This window comes from Pyrus communis, chromosome 6 (genome assembly GCF_963583255.1).
Source record: "Pyrus communis chromosome 6, drPyrComm1.1, whole genome shotgun sequence".
NCBI classification, from domain to species: Eukaryota; Viridiplantae; Streptophyta; class Magnoliopsida; order Rosales; family Rosaceae; genus Pyrus; species Pyrus communis.
The window spans coordinates 18,754,496-18,773,406 of record NC_084808.1 but is presented as its reverse complement, the minus strand read 5'-3'; the positions used below and the strand labels follow the sequence as shown (position 1 = coordinate 18,773,406).

The 18,911-nt window shown below is 38.6% G+C and overlaps 3 protein-coding genes across 6 annotated transcripts; 1 reads left to right on the top strand and 2 right to left on the bottom strand.

The window, feature by feature from the left end:
* Positions 1 to 1,643: 1,643 nt before the first annotated feature.
* LOC137735874 (peptide methionine sulfoxide reductase B5-like) lies at positions 1,644 to 3,297 on the bottom strand. Its single transcript, XM_068475228.1, has 3 exons — positions 3,070 to 3,297; positions 2,092 to 2,248; positions 1,644 to 1,987 (listed from the first exon to the last, which is right to left on the bottom strand). Exons 1-3 carry the CDS (start codon positions 3,177 to 3,179, stop codon positions 1,832 to 1,834), a joined length of 423 nt encoding a protein of 140 aa, XP_068331329.1. The 5' UTR covers positions 3,180 to 3,297; the 3' UTR covers positions 1,644 to 1,831.
* Positions 3,298 to 4,092: 795 nt separating this feature from the next.
* On the top strand, positions 4,093 to 14,277 carry LOC137735872 (SAC3 family protein B-like). 4 transcript variants are annotated; one of them, XM_068475223.1, is made up of 16 exons: positions 4,093 to 4,374; positions 5,009 to 5,107; positions 5,382 to 5,480; positions 5,883 to 6,116; positions 6,441 to 6,518; positions 7,551 to 7,781; positions 7,868 to 8,124; positions 8,369 to 8,469; positions 8,567 to 8,782; positions 9,210 to 9,437; positions 9,511 to 9,602; positions 9,682 to 9,775; positions 10,533 to 10,625; positions 10,727 to 11,577; positions 11,663 to 11,777; positions 12,177 to 14,277. In XM_068475223.1, exons 1-16 carry the CDS (start codon positions 4,223 to 4,225, stop codon positions 13,965 to 13,967), a joined length of 4,731 nt encoding a protein of 1,576 aa, XP_068331324.1. In that variant the 5' UTR covers positions 4,093 to 4,222; the 3' UTR covers positions 13,968 to 14,277. The 4 variants fall into 4 exon arrangements, with proteins under 4 accessions (XP_068331324.1, XP_068331325.1, XP_068331327.1 ...); XM_068475224.1 differs by lacking the exons at positions 4,093 to 4,374; positions 5,009 to 5,107; positions 5,382 to 5,480 and adding an exon at positions 5,512 to 5,782; XM_068475226.1 differs by lacking the exons at positions 4,093 to 4,374; positions 5,009 to 5,107; positions 5,382 to 5,480; positions 5,883 to 6,116; positions 6,441 to 6,518 and having other exon boundaries at positions 7,651 to 7,771; positions 12,177 to 14,276.
* A 141-nt stretch (positions 14,278 to 14,418) lies between these two features.
* LOC137735873 (probable protein phosphatase 2C 35) lies at positions 14,419 to 18,659 on the bottom strand. The gene is made up of 5 exons (XM_068475227.1): positions 17,010 to 18,659; positions 16,043 to 16,174; positions 15,329 to 15,546; positions 15,187 to 15,247; positions 14,419 to 15,034 (listed from the first exon to the last, which is right to left on the bottom strand). Exons 1-4 carry the CDS (start codon positions 17,925 to 17,927, stop codon positions 15,241 to 15,243), a joined length of 1,275 nt encoding a protein of 424 aa, XP_068331328.1. The 5' UTR covers positions 17,928 to 18,659; the 3' UTR covers positions 14,419 to 15,034; positions 15,187 to 15,240.
* Between the last annotated feature and the right edge of the window lie 252 nt (positions 18,660 to 18,911).

Here is an 18,911-nt window from a genome sequence, read left to right as displayed (position 1 = left end):
TTTATCCAAGAATTTTCTGTTGCTTGAGTTACCTCTTGTGCGAGACTTGCTTTTCTTCCTATTTGCAGACTTTCTTTCTTTTGATCTTCCTCTCACCATTAGTGCTTCAGAGTTGTTCCTCTCTTGTCTATCAAGATTTCGAACTTCATGATTCATCACAGCACTTGAGATCTCATCAAATTTAGTAGTTTCTCTACCATAAATCCATGTCGTAACAAATGATTCATAGGATTCAGGCAAAGAATTCATCAAGCAACGCTTTGTCTTCATTCTTGATCGTCTCTTCTAAATTCAACAATTCAGCAATCATTTTGTTAAACTCTTCGAGATGATCAATCATCTTCGTTCCTTCCTTATATTGGAAACGATAAAGCTTACTCTTAAGATAAAGTCTATTTTCTACACTCTTTTTCAAATATTTGGACTCCAGTGTATCCCATAGTCCTTTGGCCAATGAAATATTCATCACACCATACTTTTGTGCCTTGCCAAGACATAATCGAATTGTGGAACATGCATGCGCATTCAGCCGCTGCCATTCCTCCTTTTTCATCGACATAGGCATATCTTCAAGTACTACAAGTAGTCCTTGTTGTATCAACACATCCTTAACTTCGCACTGCCACATAGCGAAGTTATTAGTCCCGACAAACTCCTCGATCTCGAACCTAGCACTTTGCACCGATGTTTTGGTAACCTCAGTGCCCCCATCATCTTTACTCTTGCTAGAGTCTTCAGGTTTTGTCATTGTTTTGGCTTAATCATTGAACCAAGCTCTTGATACCACTTGTTGTAACACAAGCAAGATGACTAAACCAAAACAATCACACAAAGATATGAACAATGGAAACTCACTTTATTAATTAATAAAGGATTACAAAAGAACTCACATTAATCTTCACAGTAGTTCTCTTGCCTCTCAAGTCTCTCAAATTCACACACCCTAACGTTAAGGTTTACACATATTTATACTAGACAACCTAGCCACAAACCTAATCCTAAACTAAGTTAGAATCCAAACACCACCTGGAAACTTGCGTCCAAGTTTCCTATACTCATTACAACTAGGATTCCTACTTTAGTTAGGAATACAATTCCAATTTTATACCAAATCCAACAAGAAGTTGGGCCGGTGTCCTTCTCGTTCACTTGTACCAGTTGGACAAGTCAAGACACTTGAGTTTTGAGTCAGCAATTTTTGTTTGTTTGTTTGTTAGATAAGGAAGTCAAACGGGTTCGAATTTACGCAATGGTGCAAAGACAACACTCCTTTATGCAATTCACGCAGTAATGCAAAAAACAATACTTCTTTCTACTATTGCACAGAGTAAACGTAGCTTGATGAGGGATGATGACAACCTCCGAAGACTTCATAACCGAATAATTTTCGCGATGAACTAGCGTCAAAGAATAATTTTCACGATGAAATGCTCGAGGGGAACTCGAGGACAACTTAATCGGCCTCGAGTGGCTATATCTCTAATCACAGAAGACGAATTCTAAAAAGTTTGTCTTCCAAATTTCCCATCAAATAATTGCTTGAACTTGGAGCACTTTTGAGACCGATTCTACGGTACCTACAGGCACTCGGTGCCTGTAGCTGCTGAAGAAAAATCACATTTAACACAATCCAATGTTGTTGCTGGAATAGGCAGGAAAAATTCATCCATGAAACAAGAAACTAAAACAAAGAGGTTTTATTGGCCCTTCAGCAACATTCAGATTCAGATTAACAATCTTTGTGTTCTCTTCATACACGGCAGAAATCACGTTAAGGTTTAAGCGTAAGAAAGCAGCTAGATCTGTTGTGACAACGATCCAAAAGACCTCATCATGCAGACGTTTCAGGAACAAGCTTGATGGAAACGCTGTTGACACAGTGGCGTTCATCTGTCGGCACCTTGTGCCCTTCCCCTTTAAAAACATGCCCCAAGTGACCGCCGCAAGCTGCACATGTGATCTCAGTTCTCCTCCCATCTGGGTCAGGCTGAAGTACGTACATAGTTGTTTCAGTTACATCCAATGTCAGCAAAATGCATTAGCTAAAAACAAAAACAAACAACATTTGTATTATCAGCAACAGGAACACACCGATCGGTTTATGGCACCAGGCAGACCCTCGTAGAATGCAGGCCAACCGCATCCGGAATCAAACTTGGTAGTTGACTTATAAAGCGGTGTTCCACAACCAGCACATTTGTAAACCCCTTCTTCAAAAACCTTGTCATATTCCCCAGTGAATTTTGCCCTGCATAACTCCAACCGTAAGCAAGTCTAACTTAATCAATTCACACATTGTACAGATACTAATATCTCCCCAACATTGTAATCAAGGCGAAGGGATTAGATAACATGTATTAAATTGGTAACTGGAGTAATTTCCTCCGAAATCTAATTCTATACATATTATATACACAAGAAGTAGGGTAAATTTGGAGATTTGGCAAAATTTTGTATCTTTCAGAAGTTTGACAACTCGATGATTCTCGATTTTAGTTCAATTACTGCTGGAAGGGCCTCGAGTGGGAATTTTTCTAAATCTTAATGGAAGACAAAAAGGTCTTCAACGTGTTAACAAAAACGAACATAAAAACTAAAAACTGAAAACGAAATGGTTATCAAATAGCCTTAGTTTTGCAAGCAGACTTAAAAACAGTTGAATACCATTAGTAAGCAAGTAAACCCTAAAGCACTTCATGGGTGTTCTTCTGCCAATTCATCACAGATGCTATATTTTTTGTGGCTAACAAATTTTTAGACTTAGAATATGTTATACAATCTTGCAAATGACAACATGTTTTATGAGTTATATTATAAAAAATACAAAAAAATTATCAGAGAAACAGAAGATTTAAAAAAAAAATATTGAATATACCATCCAAGAACAACAAAATCCATAAATTTCTTCAATCGACCAGACTAATCAAAAAATCCAGAGAAAAGACAGAACCCATCAAATTCCAAATATCACATGAGAATTGAGACATATCTAAATTGATCATAGTATAAAATATGATGACCAAAATTAGAAATAGGAACAGGCAGATAAAGAAAAGAGAAAGGAATTACTCAGTTCCTTTCTCGCGCAGAATCCTGAACTGTTCCGGGGAGAGAACAGCCCGCCATTCTTCCTCAGTTTTCTGAACTGAACCTGGCGGTGCAGGTGTAGGCGCAGCCATGTCTTCACTCTCCTCGCTGTTTTTTTTGGTCGATACGTTTTCTTGGAAAACTTTCGAATAGACTTATGTGGAAATTGTAATATTGAACATGGACGCAAAATCAACCATATCCTCTGTTAGAGCATCTCCCGAAGATTCCTAATTAGTCGAGGATTTTCGTTGACAGTAGACTAAATATCATAATAAAGATTATTTTTTCTCATTTTTAAAATTAAGAAAAATTAATGAGAAAAATTTTAAAAACTTTGAATTTTAACGAAAATGACAAAATAAAAGATAAAGTGAATAGTATCAGGATTGATTTTTTAGTGTAAAAATATGGTTTTCGTTAAAATGAACAGTACCGGAAGCTTTTCTTTAAAGTTCTCTTTAAATTATGGTGTATACTCACCGTATAACTAATCATTTATCATGTGTTCTTTCACATAACTCTAAATAACTTTCATATTAAATATTACTTCTTTAATTTTGAAAAAAAATTAACAAAAGTTAAGTAAACGAATACGTTACAAATGTTTAGGTGCATGGTGAGAAAAAAATTTAATTATTAAATTTTATAACTGAGTGAATTGGTTAATTATTAAAAGGTGATGTTAGTCACACTTTTCTTATTTCTCATTTATTTTTTTTATTTTTAATCGTTTGATCAAATAAATTAAAAAAAGTTACGGCATAAAAAAATGTGTGACTAGTATCTCTCATTATCATTTCTCGAAAAAATAATCACCGCTCATTATTAAATTCAAAACATTTAATAATCAATTTAAATTAATTTAAATTTGCTATCAATTTTGAAAGCGAACATTTGATTTGAACTCTTTGTCATCGGTTATGTGATGCGGCCCCTGTAACTAAAGGCCCAATAGTTCGAAATGGGCTGAGTAGGGCTTGAATCTGGCCCATTACCCACATCGTCACTTGGCGTTTCATGCTTTCAAGTTTCGAAGCTCAAAAGTTGCTGGTTTTCTCCGCGATTTCAAAAGTTTGAAACAAATAGATGAGAGCAAACCATCAGCAAGAGAAGACACACTCTGATCACACAAATGTACCCGGGATTTGGCAAGGCGTCAGGACCAACAGGACCGCCGGGATCGCAGCCACTTTTCGGAAACCTTGGCGGCGGTCGGCCGCCTTCGCCTTCTCCGCCGACCACCCCTCCTTTTTCCGGCGCTGCTCCGCTGCGTTCTCCGTCCAGGTTCGCTCTCTCAATTTTTCTTCATTGTTCATCACGTGGGTTTCTTTGGGATATTCGAAACTAATCCAAAGTATCAATCTTTTTTTTTTTTTTTTAATTTTGTATATCGCTCTCTAAGAATTTCTGATATTATATTTCTCTTTTTTTGGTTTAAGCATATGACAGAAATTTGGATAAATGGGCAGACTTTAGTGCCCAATTTTGTATGAGTAGAAGAGTGTTTTTGAAGAAAAAGAATGTATTCGCGTGATCGAGTTCAAATTCTTGGGTGCTTGTTGAATCAAATTCTATAAAAATAGCTCACGTCAGCTTTCTAAATCTGTATATCTTCTTTGAGTTTAAGGATTATGTGCAAGTCTGGATTGATTCAAAAGAGCAGTGTAAAAATATATGATTGAATATCAATTGAGCAATTGGGTTCGGTTATGTTAGGGGGCCTGAATCTCTAGGTCGTTTGGCCTTTGAAAGAGCTCCTTCTGCTGCGAGTCATCCCTGCAGGAGTCCCAATGCGATCACAAAGTTATTGTTGTATGTTTAATTTATCTGCATATGTCATAGCAAAATATGGTGCTGTGATATATTATTGATGTATGAATGTGCTGAGTCACATATATTGGTGTTTATTTGAACTTAGGGGGCCTGAAGCTCCAGGGCAGCTGTATTCTCTTCCTTTAGGCTTTGAAAGAGTTCGTCCTGCTGCGAGTCAACCTTTCCCATCTGCGGGAGTCTATAGGTAAGGACAACCCTTGTTACAGTAAACAGCTAAATTTGTTATTATGTTTTTCACTTGGTATTATATGATTTTTGCCGTATTTATCTGTCTCAATGCTGTCACATTCTTATGGTGTATGTGTAATTTATGACACGTCATAGAAAAAAATAGTGTTGTGATATATTATTGATGCATGAATGTACCTGAGTTATGCATAAACACCTGTTATTAAATAGCCATTGAGCATTTGGGTTCCGTTATGTATTAAAAACTTATTGATTTTATTTCACCATAGGCGGCCTGAATCTTCAGGGCAGCTGCATTCACCTCCTTTGGCTTTTGAAAGAGCTCGTCCTGCTGCAAGCCCTTCTCACCCATCTGCAGGAGTTCATAGGTACGACAATGCCTGTAATTGTACATTCATTATTTTGTGTTTAAGATGATTTTAGAATACTAATTACAATTAGCATCGCTTCTACCCCTTGGTGAGTTACTTTTGCATGTGGTCTTGGAGAACTGAGTGCTTGAGGCTTGTCTGTGTAAAGATAAACACCAACCTATAAGCTTACTGTAGCTTTAAACTAAGGAGCTGGATATACATTTTGCACGTGATTCTGATACATGTACAGACCCTTATGTTTGGCAATAGCATCGTGATTCTGTGCTTTACATTTTCATGTATGCATTTATTCGCATGTGAGTCATTTCTGTTTAATGTAACTCCTGTGTTTTATTTTGATTGGTTAGTGGTGCTGTTAAATCAGAAATGTCATCACTCATATTCTTTTGCTTCCAGGTCCACAGAGTCTCATCCTACTTGGGATCATGGGCAGAGATCCTCCTTTAAGAATTATGATACCCAAGCTCATCAAAGGCCATCTGCTGTCACATCATTTGTTGTTTCTCGTAATTCTGGAACTAGTGTTACTGCCAAGGTGTCCAGATTCCAAGACACTGAAGGGATCAGGTCGCCTCCCTTTCTGTCTAAAGATGTCAATTTTAGAAATTCCACTCAAGGTGCCCCCAGAAGGTTAAGTCCTTTCTTTCTTGTTAGTTTTTTCATTTTGTTGTCTGTGTTTGATCTTGATGAATTTGCACTTATTTACATTAGAAACTGCATTATGCCAACCTAGTGACTCTAGCTGTCAGAAGTGTGCTTACTTTTCTGCAAATGAAACTGTATTATATGACTGCAAACCTTTAATTTGGCCAGTGTATCAACTTTAGTGATATGATCTATGCTCGTTATGTTGATCCATAACGAGGTTAATATGTTTTCTTTACCTTTTTCAACTTGGGGTTGAATAGTTTCTTATAGCCACTCAGTCTCAGATTTTTTTGTAAATATGTGCAGTCACTTAGTTGCTCCGAGAATACGATCACCTCCCTTGGTCTCTTATGAGGATTTGCATCCTTCCGTTGGAGTTGAAGAGTAAGTTCTTAGTTCAACTCTTTGTGCGTGCGTGTTTGAGTGTGAAATGATGGGTGACATTAAACTGTTAATGTTCTCATGAAATCCATCTGTTGTATGCTTACCATAACGCTGCCATGTATGGTACTTGGGAAACTATGTTTTGGGCAAGCACATAATAGTTCAGCTACATTATCTCCAAAAATACTGGTCTCTTTATGTTTGCATGTCTGCTCATTGCTATGGGATCATCATAGAGAAGAAAAGTATTTTCCCCGTGAACACTTTTTTTTTTCTTATATAGGTACGTGCTTCATCTTTTATTAAAGATGATATGGATGGTTTCCTTTTGTGTTTTAAATATGGCTTTAATCTGTAAGATAACTTTATTCAATCCCACAATTTTTTGATCGGGCTGTTGGTTCGCATATAGGCATGCATTTCCCTCTTCTGAAATGGATAGTCGTCAGAAGTTACTTGATCATCCTGAATTGCGGTTTCCTTAAGAACCTTCTCTAGTATCACCTTTTGATGGGTCCATATACTGGTAGAAATTTTCCTCTGAAACATGACAATGGTCAGGTCTCGAAAAGAACAAGGTTCCCACTTTTACTATATACCAAGACTAAGGAAGTTGGCCAAGAAAATTCACATTTTCCTTGAGATGACTATAAAACTTATATAAACATATATTGGTAGAGACCTAAAATTTTTTTGAGATTCATAACACAACTGGGATCTACTTTCTGTAGTCTGGGCAACCAAAATAGATTATGATATATGTGCAATGCATAGCAGCATAAGGAGAGAAATATAAGAGTTCTTATTATTTTCTTCTTCTACAAATGGGACAGTTTCATTGCAAAGTTTATCAAGCGGTGTTTTACTGTAAAGTGAAAGTGGGTCTTTAGGTTTGGAAAAAGAGAAATTCAATGGAATTTGTGCACTTGTAAAACCTGTTATTTTTAGTGGCATTTTTATTGCATATGCCCTTTTGTATCCCCAAAAATGAGGTGGGAAATATTCTGAGTGAATCTCATATGACCCTTCCAGGCCTTCTGTATCTTCTGTTGGGTTCAATACTAGATCAAATACCAATTTTAGTACTCCTGATTCTCGGGTACATCAAAAGTCTTTGCAATCTGCAAGCAATACTATTTCTGAAGCTGCTGCAGGAAATGCGACCAACATCCCTGTGGCCAAAAGGACGAGGTCACCTCCTTTACTTCCGGAGGATCAAGTGTTTCATGGAAACTCTCATGCCACTCAAGAGGGTACTGAACGGTAAAATTTAAGGTGTGTTGGTTATTTTCTACATGCTTACTCAAGCTTGAGGTTTACTAAATTATTTTTCCTGATGTCATTTGCAGAGAAATGCAAGCCAAAACTAAGCGGTTAGCCCGGTTCAAGGTTGAATTAAGTAAAACTCCACAAAACAATCCTGATAATGTAGAACCAGGGGTTTCTGCAAATAGACATGAGCAATCTAATGTTGAGAGGAACAAATTAGCTCAATATAAATCTACCGAACTGGCTATGGGTGGTAGTGATGGCAATGCATTACCTGAGGATGAAGGCGTGGAGTCATCTGGTATCATTATTGGGTTGTGCCCGGATATGTGTCCAGGTATGCCTCCCAACCATGATGCACAATTATCTATGGTTCTTTATGTCTCTAGCATGACCACTTGATAAAATGTGGAGGAAAGTAGGACAAATGGCCAATAATGTCATCCATAAATGAGGAAATATCAATGAAACATTAACACTCCAGATTTTTAGTAATTTATATCCGTTGCCTTTCTTCTTTTGTGCTAGAAGAGTATGAGACTCGGTCCTTTAATCTCACTAAATTTTCCTTGATATTTTAGAGTCAGAAAGGGCAGAACGAGAAAGGAAAGGGGATCTTGATCAATATGAGCGCTTGGATGGGGATAGAAATCAAACCAGCATGTCCCTTGCTGTTAAAAAGGTATTCTTTGTGCTATTCCTTCCCACCCCCACTCTTCTAGAAATTACTTCTGTAATAAGATAAAGTGTGATGGATGTTTAATGTCATTTGTATGCAGTATAACAGAACTGCTGAGCGAGATGCAAACCTGATAAGACCAATGCCAATCCTGCAGAAGACAATTGATTATTTGCTCAATTTGCTTGATCAGCCTTACAATGATAGGTTTCTTAGAATTTACAACTTCCTGTGGGATCGGATGCGAGCAATTCGAATGGACTTGAGAATGCAGCACATTTTTAACCAAGAGGCTATTACTATGCTGGAGCAAATGGTGAATCCTCTTTACTTTTCTTCCTGTTTACTGATATGCTAGTGCTTTAACATAACTACATAATTATCAACATTTAGTATGAAGAAAAATGTGTGGATTTTTTTTTATTTTTTATTTTTTATGAAAGGAGTGAGGATAATGGGATAGCAAAATTCTCTTATTCTTATGGCTCTTCCTCATAGTTTCTGAGATCCTTTTGCATCGTCTGGTTTCAAGCTGTATAAAAAACACTGGTTAAATTATTCATATGTACACATGTTATGTTTTTCTTTCTTTGTATAGGCACGTAACTCAGAAACTCCTATTTGCCTTTCTATGTATTTCACATACATATTATCTCAGCATTTTTTTTTTCTTCAAGGAGATGCATCTGGTTGGTGATAAATACAAAGCTCTGTTTGACTGATTGTTACGCATTGAGTTTCAGATAAGACTTCACATAATTGTCATGCATGAATTATGTGAATACTCAAGAGGAGAAGGCTTTGCTGAGGGATTTGATGCACACCTCAATATCGAACAGATGAATAAAACATCTGTTGAATTGTTCCAATTGTATGATGATCACAGAAAGAAAGGAATAAACATTCCTACAGAAAAAGAGTTTCGAGGTTATTATGCCCTTCTCAAGCTGGACAAGCATCCTGGGTACATGGTAAGGTCTCCTGCAGTAGTCACTCTGTTGTACCTGTTCATTTTGTTGTCTAAAATTAAGGGATTCGTGCTAGGTTGAACCTGCAGAGCTCTCGCTTGATCTTGCAAAGATGACTCCAGAAATAAGACAAACTTCAGAGGTGCTATTTGCACGTGATGTTGCTAGGTAATCACTTCCTTCACATGTGTTTTCTAATTTTGGGGTGTAAACTGGAATATTGATATCGATTGATTTCCTCTTGCAGAGCTTGCAGAACTGGTAATTTTATTGCTTTTTTTCGACTTGCAAGGAAAGCAAGTTACCTCCAATCATGCCTAATGCATGCTCACTTCTCAAAGGTATGGTTAAATTTTGCTTATTTTGAGGTACTGCTTCACAATTACGTTTAGGATATTTGACCTCACACAAAGATTAACAAGCTGCTCTATCTACCAGCAAGGCATTCAGTTGCTAAAACATCAAGTACTGTAAAATGCAGTATGTGCTTGTGGTTCTAGAAACTTGCTGAGCTGGATAGACAGAATCATATTAAAGATTTTGTTTCTTCCCTTCCAGCTGTATCAATCACATATTTATGTTCAGCCATGACATTCAAGGGAAATGTTTTGAACATACTTTTGAACTCTGTGTCATCAAAAGCTATGCTTAAAAGATTTTTAAGTCTCAGCCATTGTTCTAATATGCTGTTGTAGAGTTTTAGTATTCTACTAAACCTAGCATATTTTTAAGATAAGGTTTACCTAGGGTTTTCTGAGTGTTTTCTTTGAGCATAAGTGTTTAAAGTGTTTGATTGGTAGCTTTCTTACTCAAAGAAGGGAAGAAGTTGTGAAATCAACCGTGTTATACTCGGATGGAAATCTTTTGTGAATAGAAGTTTGGGTTGAACTTGATTAAAGTATGGTTGCAGTGTCTAGGGCCTAGGCTCTAATGATTTTCATACTTTTGACCCAAGGCGGTAAGATTCGGCCATAGGGTCTTGTAACAGAATAATAACACCGCTCATCTTCAGCTGATGTGATTTACTTGTTGCTGCTGAAGTTAGATTTGTATATTGGTACAGATAAGATAACTAACAATCTTTTCTGTTTTGACCAGTTACGAACCCAGGCACTTGCTTCTATACACGCAGGTCTCCAGAATAACCAAGGTCTCCCTATTGCGGATGGTGCCAAGTGGCTGGCAATGGAGGTATGATTCTTTGGTTTGATTACAACTCCATTTTGGTACCCTGTGGTGAAGGAGGAACCATTTTAACTTATCTGATGCTCTGCTTTGATGATTGAAATTAGGAAGATGAAATTGAAAGCCTTTCAGAGTATCATGGGTTTGTAATAAAGTCATTCCAGGAGCCATATATTGTGAAGGAAGGTCCATTTCTCAATGGTGATGAGGATTATCCTACCAAGTGTTCTAAACTTGTCGATATGAAAAAGTCAAGAAGGATAGTAGAGGATGTTTTGGCTTCTAGTCAAGTCATACCCTCGTCTTCTAAAGCAACAAAAAAGACTCAGTTGACTAAGTCAAATAAGCCTGAACCAAAAACTATTTCATATGTTGAAAAGAAAAGTCCTGTGCGTCGTGCTCCAGCCATTGAAGTTACAAAACCTCTCCATGAAGTTGATGAAGAAATGCCTAATTTTGAAGCTTTTTCACCCCCAAAAGATGCCAGACAAAAGCAGCAAATGATTCAAGCACCAATCTTTTCATCTCCGGAAGATTCCAGACAAAAGCAGCAAACGATTCAAACACCAATTTTTGGTATATACAGTGAAGATTCCCCTAAGGTGGCTGCTGTGTCTCCTTCCCCGTGGGGTTTCTCATCATTTACACGTCAGCCGGATAAAGTTGGTACCATTGAGAAGCGAAATTATGATGTTCTTTTTAGTAACTCTCCAGAGAGAAGCATGCATTCTGGCATGGAACGAATGCCACTGCAAATTGAGTCAAAAACATCTGTACAAGAGAGATCTGTCGGTATATATAGTTCTGGTAAGGAATATCCAGATATCCAAATTATGGTCACTGATAACTTGGAAGCCGAGGAACCTTCAGATCTTCATCAGATAGATGAAAACAATGATGTTATGGAGAGTTCTCAACAGGAAGAAATTGCAGAGGCAAAACTTAAGTTGATACTGAGGTATATAGCTTGTCGTACTTCTTTGGCTGTATGTTGAGGCTATTGTTATCCTGTACCTTCATGTTCTCACTTTTCTTCTCATCAGATTATGGAAGCGGCGTGCTCTGAAGCTAAGACAATTGCGAGAGAAAAAGCAGTTGGCAGCAAATGCTGCATTGAATTCTTTATCATTGGGGCCGCCAATTCAACTCAAGACAGATGTAAGCCTTTTCAATTTTATGAAACTAAAATAACTGTCTGCTTTATTGTGCAAGTTTGTTTTTGTTTGTGCTTAAAAGATAGTCATAAAGGCAGTAGATTTTCTTCTTTGTGAGCTTAGGTAGCTGTAGTTGGGTGATTATTGTTGTGGGTTTGAGCATGATTCAATAGTTTCGTCAATGGAAAGATAATTAAATTGTTGGATTTTAGAGATTGTTTCTTTGTTCACTGCTGTCTTACTGGATTTCTTGTCCCATAATGTTCTTTTCTGACTTTTTGAAGCATTTGTTCCTATAGGAGAGTTGTGTTTACATCTGTTGGAACATAGTTCATTTGCTAGGAAAGAAATCCAACTGATTATTTATCTTAGCCTTGGAACTTTTTTTTGTTTCATTTTGTAGCAACCAAGCATTTCTGGCGAGTTTGACATTGATCTCGTCTTGAGGGAGAGATTTAAAAACCATGGTCGGTCATGGTCAAGACTTAATGTTTCAGATGTAATAGCGGATATACTGGGCACAAGAAACCCGGATGCTAGATGCCTCTGTTGGAAAACTGTTGTATGTTCTCAGATGAACAATCTAGAAGGTGATGACCTGGGGCAGAGGAGCCACTTCTTGGGAGCAGCCCCCTGGTTGCTTTCAAAACTCATGCCTTCGGCAAATGATGCGGACAATGATGATGAGGATCTCGTAGTTTCGTCTCCTGGTGTCTCTATATGGAAGAAATGGGTGCGTGGCCAAGCTGGTTCAGATCTGAACTGCTATTTGTCTGTGGTCAAGGATGCAAGTTTTGATAACCTAAGTCAGAGTGTGTCTGGTGCAAGTGCTGTTCTGTTCCTTACATCTGAAAGTATCTCTTGGAATTTGCAAAAAGTCCGTCTTCATAACCTTCTAATGTTGATACCTTACGGCTCCTGCTTGCCCCTTCTGATCTTAAGTGGCTCGTACAAGAACAATGTTGATGACTCCACTATTGTTGATAATTTGGGTCTCCGTGACTTGGATAAGTCACGAATAAGCAGCTTTCTGGTTGTTCCGCTTGTTGAAAGCCAGCAAATGGGACAATTGGATGGTTTTTTCAGTGACAACCAACTTAGGGAGGGGCTTCGATGGCTTGCAAGTGAATCGCCCCTTCAACCTATTCTTCATCATGTAAAAACACTCGAACTCGTTCTTACCCACTTGAATTCTTCATTGGAGCCACTAGACAGAATGAAAGATTATGAAGCAGGTCCAGACAACTGTATCCTTGCCTTCAACGAAGCATTGGATTGGTCACAGAAGGAAATTGCTGCTGCTGTCAAATCAAATCCATCCAGTTGGCCTTGCCCCGAGATTGCTTTGCTGGAGGAGTTCAGTGATGAGTACAGGGTTGTGAAATGGTGCTTGCCAAGCGTAGGATGGAGCTCAGCGGAAAAAGTTGAACCACTAATGTCAGCTCTAGGGGATTGTAGGCTTCCAGCTTTTCCTGACCATATTTCGTGGCTACCCCAATGTTGTAATGCAGGAAAGGAGATTGAGAACCTGAGAGGTGAACTTGAAAATGGCTTGATCGAATACCTGACGAATTCAAGTAAGATGATGGGACGTGCACTTGCTATAAAAGAGGCACATGTAATGCTACAAAGAAGTTGTCGACTGCAGCGCCATGACTCATGCTGCTATATAGTCCCGAATTGGGTTATGATCTTCAGACGAATTTTCAACTGGCGGTTAATGGGTTTAGCCAATGGGGCCTCTTCGTCAGCTTATGTCTTGGAGAGTCCTCATCTTAACGCAGTTTTTGAAAATCTGGGTAAGTTGGGGCTTGAAGATGCCGGACCTTCACCCTGTTACCTTAATCAGCCGTCTCTGGATGAAATCATCGAAGTTGGGCGCGCCCCTCTTTCATCCCATAGAGGTCAGCCCTTGGTAGAACCTGGTGTAGCCGTTCCTGAAACATCTCCTAATGGTGAAATCCACGAGACCCCGAATACGACTGACTGGATGGAGGATGAACGAAGTTTAGCGCACGATGATCAAGCGGAAATAGAAAACGTATCCCACGAAAATGGGAGATTGGAGAATGCTGGCGGAGAAATGGTGGTGACTGGAGAAGTGGGCAAGGGGGCTGAAAAATTAAGCATATTGTTAGAACAGTGTGACATGTTACAGAATGTGATAGACGAGAAGCTGTCCATTTTTTTCTAATTTCTAACGATTTTGTGTACGAATTTTGTATTACGTGTAATATTTGTTGTAACAATGTTGTATTTACCTGACGAGATATACCTAGTTCGGGATGGTTTACTCCGAAGTCCTAACCCCACACTGTTTCTCGACAGAATTTAACCTAAGCCTCGGTTAAGAACTGCGATAATCAACCGGAACCTCGCTACCGCGTGACACTGTCTTAGCCGTTGATGATTGGCTAGCAATGTTTTCACTACGCAACTTGTAGACAAGCATATTATGTACAATCGCTTCTAGCGGTTGGAACCTGATTGATGGTCAATAACCAAGATCTGTGTCTGAAATCCCAATATACAAGATACACCGGAACATACTACAATTTTCAGGCAAAGTAGTTATCGCTAGGATAAGAATTGAGGTTCGCCAAAGAAGGTGAAGGCATGTAGGCCACTCTTGCACCGAAGATATTGCCACTTGATGAGGAAGCAAACAACATGAAAAAAGCCCCACATTCCATGACAATCTCATACCTCGATCACATTATTGAATCCAATCCAACATTATCGCTCAAAAATCAGCATCCAAATAACACCACACGTCTTCTCATCGTTAACAAAGTTAAACAAGATTCGAATTCTGAAACTCTAACCATAGCGTTACAGAAAGCGCAATTTACCGCTCATAAGTAGGTCATGCCTAAATCAGTTAAGAATCCAATTCAGTCTCAAGAGGAAATCATATTATACATATAGCGAAGTGGTAGGAGCATACACAATATGTTATATCTACTAATCATCGTTAAGTTTTAGGAGATGACGAATTACAACCGAAGCTAACAACAAGATTAAGTATGTGAAATGTTCGCCCTAAATTCCATGTAAAGGAACCTACTGTATGTACCTCCTACTTCAATCTCATTTCCTCCCTCTATCTATATTGTTGGATTAGCAGAAGAGAATATGTTCTCAAGGCATATCACATAGGTCAGAAACCGTGTTATTTGTGAGATTAGCGTTCAGGGGAACATCTTCTACATGCAGAACCAACGCTTCTGGTAACGACTGAATGCCCCGCTAACACACATCCTGCAATCAGAAAAAATTGAGTCAGGTATTTGAACAAAGGCATTGATTGACTCTCCAAAGTGATCTCTCCAATAATAAGCTTGTTATGGTCAACTTAATTGGAATTGTATCCGATATAAAAGGTCTGAAGGGAACATCGAGTAAATAAGTACCACTTAAGAAAAATAACAAGGAGACGTGTGGCAGCTGCATTAAGGCCTTTCAGTTCAACCGCTGCAGTCAATGAAGGGAACATAAATGGATAGTTGTAGCATAATAGTCGCATAATAATATATGACAGCTTAACAGACATACCAACTCACAGGGCTCTGACATGTAGGAGATGGAACAACAATAGCTGGGCTTCGATTCATCGAAAGCACAAGCTGACAAGACTGTATTTCTGAGGAATCACTTCTCACAGAACGGTAAACTTCCGACCCAGTGGTTACAGATGACTCAGAAATTTTTCTCACCCTTGTTGCTGGCCTATTATTGGCCCCACTAGCTCCATCTGTAGCACCACCAGCTGACTGTAGCACGCACAATATAAAGTTGGTAAACGAGCCAATCAATAGAGCTTACATCGGAAAACAATGCCCTCTATAGCTAATATGAGATTATGCATGTGTCATGTGCAACGCAATATGAAGCAGCAATACAATAGGAGTGTAATAAGATTTCTCATATTCCTCTATTCCTTCATGTTATAGATAATATCATCAAGCTAGTTGTAAATTTAAATCCTCTTCTGGACATGGGGCATATGTTACCCAGTGTCCGATGTCACCCTGCTAAATCGTATGATCAGAAATTTGCCGCTTAAAATGTGCAACTTTACAATAGAAACCAAACAGAAGCAAAAAGTGTAACCTTATTATGGAAGCCCCTAGGGACCACATATCCTACACCCAAGAATCTTACAGCTTACCACTATAAGGACCGATGGGAGTTCGTACAAAGCATGGGCATTGGAATCAGCCTAAGGAAAAGGTAATAAACTTAAGAGAAGGTTTACACAAATCATACATTGGACAAGCCTTTGATGTGAACAATGATTATTGTTATATCATCTGTCCGGATTTCATGTTCTAACCATAATTTGTATGATTCTCCAGCAATGGCAGCACATGCATCTCGAGGATCTGGATATCTTGCCGCCTGTACGAAGAATTGTGTGTGAATATTTGTGAGCAGGAAGGATAGTAATAGAAATATTTAAAAATTAAAAAGAGAGAACTGTTTGACATTTTATTCTTTTAGGTGTAGCATTGATGCTAAATAATTACATATTTAATGAAAACTCTGTAACTATACAGGATGAAATCCACATATAAATTGGTATATTACACAGGTAGAAGATATATGGACAAGAAAGGGCAGTACCTCAAACGCTAACTTGCTTGCAAACTGTAAAATGTCAAACGACTTACCAGTTCATAAATGCTAAAGAGGAAAGTACACAAGCAACTTCTACTTTTGGAATATTCTTAGATACAAATACGACAACATGACATTAATGATTCTAAATGAGCTACCAATAGTGCAACCATTAGTTTATATTGAGCTCAGTCTCAACAACCATAATAGATATGCCAATGACAAGATGGTTTTATCAACAATGTTCCACAACGATATTTAAAGTTTCTTCCGTACTTATAAAATCAACTCCAAATAACAAACTTATTTTCTGATGGCAATAGAGGTTTCTTCCGTACTTATTGCTTTTATATGTCGAGAGCTAACAAATCCCAACGTATCATACACCAACATGGACACAAGAGCATACAAACAATCATTTGCCTTGGTCATTGTACAACATGCAAGATGATGAACTATCCTTGAGATACCAAAAGCGGCAAAAGATCAATGTATTAGCAATGAGACATTCAAATACAATGCATCAATAACAAAATCAGTTGAGCATCATTTAAAAGGGTAACAAACAATGGAAGAATAGCTTTATCGCAGTCTACAAATGGTCAAAGTGACATACCATATCAACCACAGCTTGGCTTGAGAGGAACTCGAAAACTCCATCACTTGCGACAACAAAGAAGAGATGATTAGGTGTCAGCTTAACCATTGAAACCTCTGGACTGGCAACCACACCAATCGTCTCAGCGGTACTATCACCTACACTCCTTGTAAACGCAGTTCCAGGATACCTTCCATTTGGAATCCACAACCTTGGAGGATCACCACTTTCACTCTCTTCATCACCCCACGTCTGGATATCTGGATCCTTCAGACCCTCCATTTGATCAACACTCATAACTCTGGCCCCACACAGCTTCACTCTCTCATACTCATCTTTCCTAAATGGCGTTTGGTCACAAGACAAGTCCTCTGCAATAATTCTATTACCATCTTTAACTGCAATCACTGCTCTCGAATCACCCACATTCGCGACATAAAGGGTATCCCCAATAACAAGCACAGTAATTGCCGTGGTACCACTCATAGTATCATCAATCTTACTATTATGCAACTCATAATTCGTCGTTAGAAAAGCAGAATTGTAAGATTTCACAGGGTCAGCTGACAATGTGGAATCATTGGCTAATATCTCTATTAACCTGTCCTTAACAAAATTAGCACACTGGGTACCAAGTTCGCCATGCCCATCAAACACACCAAAGAAATGGATATTCGGGTTACCTCGGACTTGCTTACTAACACAGAAACTGTCCTGGTTTTCCTTATCCGGCGAGTCAGGATAGTAGCCGCGCTGTGTTAACAAAGAGTACTCCAAACGATAGCCGTGTGAAGGAACAGGGACGAACTCCAATGACCTCTGTGAGAGTATGTGCTTCCTCTGAGCGCTGTACGGACCAGCATCTCTGAAGTCCCGGAGATCACCATCGGAAGACTGGGGGTAACGGCCACAACACTTGCCATGGACACAACCCATGGCTTCTACAAGGGAAAGAATCGAGATGAACAGAGCCAAGAAATTGAAATCCAGGTCAATTGCACCCAGGTGTTTGTGAAAATGCCTGAAAGAAACTAAGCGTGATCAGCTTCCAAAACGCAATTCTTGGTGCGAATGGTGAAATGGATAATCTTGGAATTCGACATTGTGGAGCTTGAAGTGGTGATTCTGAGCAGAGCTCATGATTCAGAACCAGAATTTAGGCACGATGAGCAAAACCCTAAAAGCAAATGAACTGAGAAACGGATCCCTCTGAGCTGTGACTACAGAGGATCAAGCTTTCCCCAGATGATAATTTCAGGTGGGTTTTGTTTTCCACCCTCAAAGAAATGAAATTTCCGGGAAAATTCTCAGAAGAGAAAAATATCCGCCACCCAGAAACGATGTTCAACACAAAACCACAGAGCAACCCAAAGGAATAAAAAGTTTGAAAGGGGGAGACCTTTTTGTGTTTCTGTGATCACACGCGCAATGGGGGAATTGACACAGAAAACCGAGGAGTTTGTGGGTTTTCAGAAGAAAAAATACAAACTCTACTTTCTTTTGAGGGCACAAGATCAGGGCTCAAGAACTTAAAGATTCAAAAATGCGAAGCCCTAAGAAAGGAAGAGTCCAAAGAATATGGGGTCTGTGTCTGTCTCTGTCTGTGACTCTGAGAAATGGTGGCGAAATGGGGTTTCTTGAGAGAGAGAGGGAGAAAGGGGAATGAGATTCCATGTGTGCATGGGTGGGTTGAGTGTGTGAAAGAAACCCATGTCCCAAGAAACCAACCAACCATGTCGAGTAAAGGTCCTGTTCTTTTTTGTAATTTTAATTTATAAACTAGCATATGGGCACACACAAGATATGTGAGACAATTTTTTTTTTTTTTTTTTGAAATAGAAGGAGAAAGGAAGAGAGTGACAGAGAATGTGAGAGTGGGAAGCTTTTTTTTTTTTTTTTTTTGTTAATTAGAGATATGTT